General features: G+C 45.1%; 1 protein-coding gene across 1 annotated transcript; it reads left to right on the plus strand.

Moving 5' to 3' along the window:
• The first annotated feature begins 410 nt into the window (after positions 1-410).
• On the plus strand, positions 411-1,298 carry LOC143925226 (taste receptor type 2 member 9-like). The gene has a single exon (XM_077449821.1). The coding sequence runs from the start codon at positions 411-413 to the stop codon at positions 1,296-1,298; it is 888 nt and encodes a 295-aa protein (XP_077305947.1).
• The last annotated feature ends 1,168 nt before the right edge of the window (positions 1,299-2,466 follow it).

Consider the following 2,466-nt stretch of genomic DNA (forward strand, 5'->3'; position numbering starts at 1 on the left):
CATGTAGAGATACGAGGGAGAAGGCACATAATACACTCTCTGCTGTGTATCACCAATAACACCCAAAAACTGAATTTTATCCGGAAACTGAAAAATTGGATTTTATTTTGTTTGGCAGAACGAGGAATCAACATAGTCATAGTGCGCTCAGCATGATTGTCAATACCAGACAAACAGCCGCCAGTCCTGAAGTTAAGTACGTCGGTATTATGGAAAATATTCAAAAATTGCTTACGCAGATTGTACTTTGCATGTTGCTACCAAAATAAAATTCACCAGTGACGCAAAGTCCCTCATGAGACAGCTCTCTACAGACTATTTCCATAATTCCAACCTCGAGTATATAACTCCGTCTGCTATCACTGGACGTGTCCCGTCATCTCTGTCCGGAGATCACACCAAACCTCAACATGATGTCTCCGCTCTTCTTATCCATGTTAGTCTGTTCAGTCTTGGGACTCGGCTTGGCAATCCCTTCTTACACTTGTATTGTGATGGGTAACCTGGACATCATCAGAAAGAAAGGGAAGTTGAGTCCCACCGATGTGATCTTTCTGGCTAAGGGGATTGTGAATCTTTTCCTCCAGTGTGTGATGAGTCTACAGGGAATGTTCCTTGTCTTGTGTCCGGCAGTCTTCTATGCTAAAGAATTAATTGCATTTATGAACATATCGATTTGCTTCCTAACCTATTACAACTACTGGCTGACCTTCTGGCTCTCGGCTCATTACTGCACCACCATCACCAATCTCAGCTATGGGTTCTTCATCTGGATAAAGAGAATTGTGTCCAATTTCCTGAGTCACCTTCTATTCCTGACAGCACTTGGGGTGTTCATTGTGAGTGTCCCGAGCTTCTTGCTTGCCTATGTAGAAAGTATCCAGTCTTCTGAGAATGGTACAGAAGCCTCAATGAACACAGGGGATTTCTTTTTCTATCTTGTGCCCGCAGACACCCTAGGTGCCAATCTACCATTCTGCCTTAGTCTTCTGTGCCTGGTCCTCACTTCCTCCTTTCTGCTCAGACACGTCTGGAGGGTGAAGAATAACGACTCTGGATCAACACGTCCAAATCTTCAGGCTCATGTCACTGCACTGAGGACAATCTTCTTCTTTATTCTCATGTTTGCGTTCTCCTGTATATCTCAAACAGTCTCTTATTTTCCTCAAAATATCTCACTGGCAATAGTCAGTTGCGATTTACAATTTTTATCTCCATCGGTTGAGGCCGTCATCATCTTCCAGGCCAACAGCAAGCTGAGAAGGATCCTTCTGGGAAGATTCTGGACCAGAAACTAGAGGAATGCAGAGACCGAAAATGTAGAGGATCCTTAACTTGAATAACTAAATATATTCTATAACCTTTAGGTTTGATAGTGTGATTGATAGTGATCAAATTAAGGTGTTTCTTAAAGGATTAGCTCACTTTTATTCAAAGATTGCCCATGCAAGCAAAGGGCGTTTGTAGATAGAAATAAACTGTGCAGCTCTGACTATCGTTGACTAATATCCTTGTTCTAGGTGTAGGCAGGGCAGGACTTAGGGTGGTGGAGGCCCCTGGGCTTGAGTCACTTTCAGGCCCTACCTTCTATACATTACCGAATTTATCAGCCTATAACACGCGCCAGCATATAACACACACCCCAAGTTTAGGAGTGAAGTTTAAGGAAAAAACGTACATTTAAATGCCCATCAATGCAGCCTTATCAGTGTCCATCTGCAGCCTTGCCCATCCATCTGCAGCCTTGTCCAGTGTCATTGCAGCCTTTTCAGTGTAGCCTTGTCATTTGCAGCCTTGCCCGAGTGTCATTTGGAGCCTTGTCATTTCAGTCTTGAAGTTTAAAAATGGCACCACCGAGATACAGAGTCCTGTGTATCTCGGCGCCTCTCGGGTCCTCTCGGCAGATCTCAAGACCAATCAGCGGCTCTCGGGTCCTCTCACAGTCCTGAGCAGAGCTCACAGTCACGCCCAGTCCCTGTGTTATGTCCATCATAGGGTGGGACTTGGCATGACTGTGAGTGGAGCCGAGCCGAGTACACTCGGCTAGGTATCTCGGCAGAGCCCGCGGGGCCCCCTATTGGGTGGGGCCCATGGGCTTGAGCCCAGTCAAGCCCAATGGTAAGTCCGGCCCTGGGTGTAGGCCATTTACACAACTCCTGAAGCCTGATTGAAATACTCCCTGGACATTGCTAGGACGTTGCTAAGTGGCAGGGGCATTATTCAAATTTAGTTATAGCTGCACAGTTTGTTTTTATAGAAGTAGGACATTTTTTTGGTAAAGGCAAACTAACCTTTTAAGGCAAATCTTTTTGTTTGGGATGGAGTGTGACGGGTTTATATCTTTTGACATATTTAATTGTTGTCTGTGTTCCTCACTTGGGTCATCCACCTTCTCGGCATGCCCCGGTGATCATTAACAGTGGGATTGAAAGTGATGTGGAAACCCTAAATGTGGAGTTATCAGCA

The sequence above is a fragment of the Lithobates pipiens genome, unplaced genomic scaffold, assembly GCF_037356315.1.
Source record: "Lithobates pipiens isolate NorthernLeopardFrog02 unplaced genomic scaffold, aLitPip1_a1.2 Scaffold_22, whole genome shotgun sequence".
Lineage (NCBI taxonomy): Eukaryota > Metazoa > Chordata > Amphibia > Anura > Ranidae > Lithobates > Lithobates pipiens.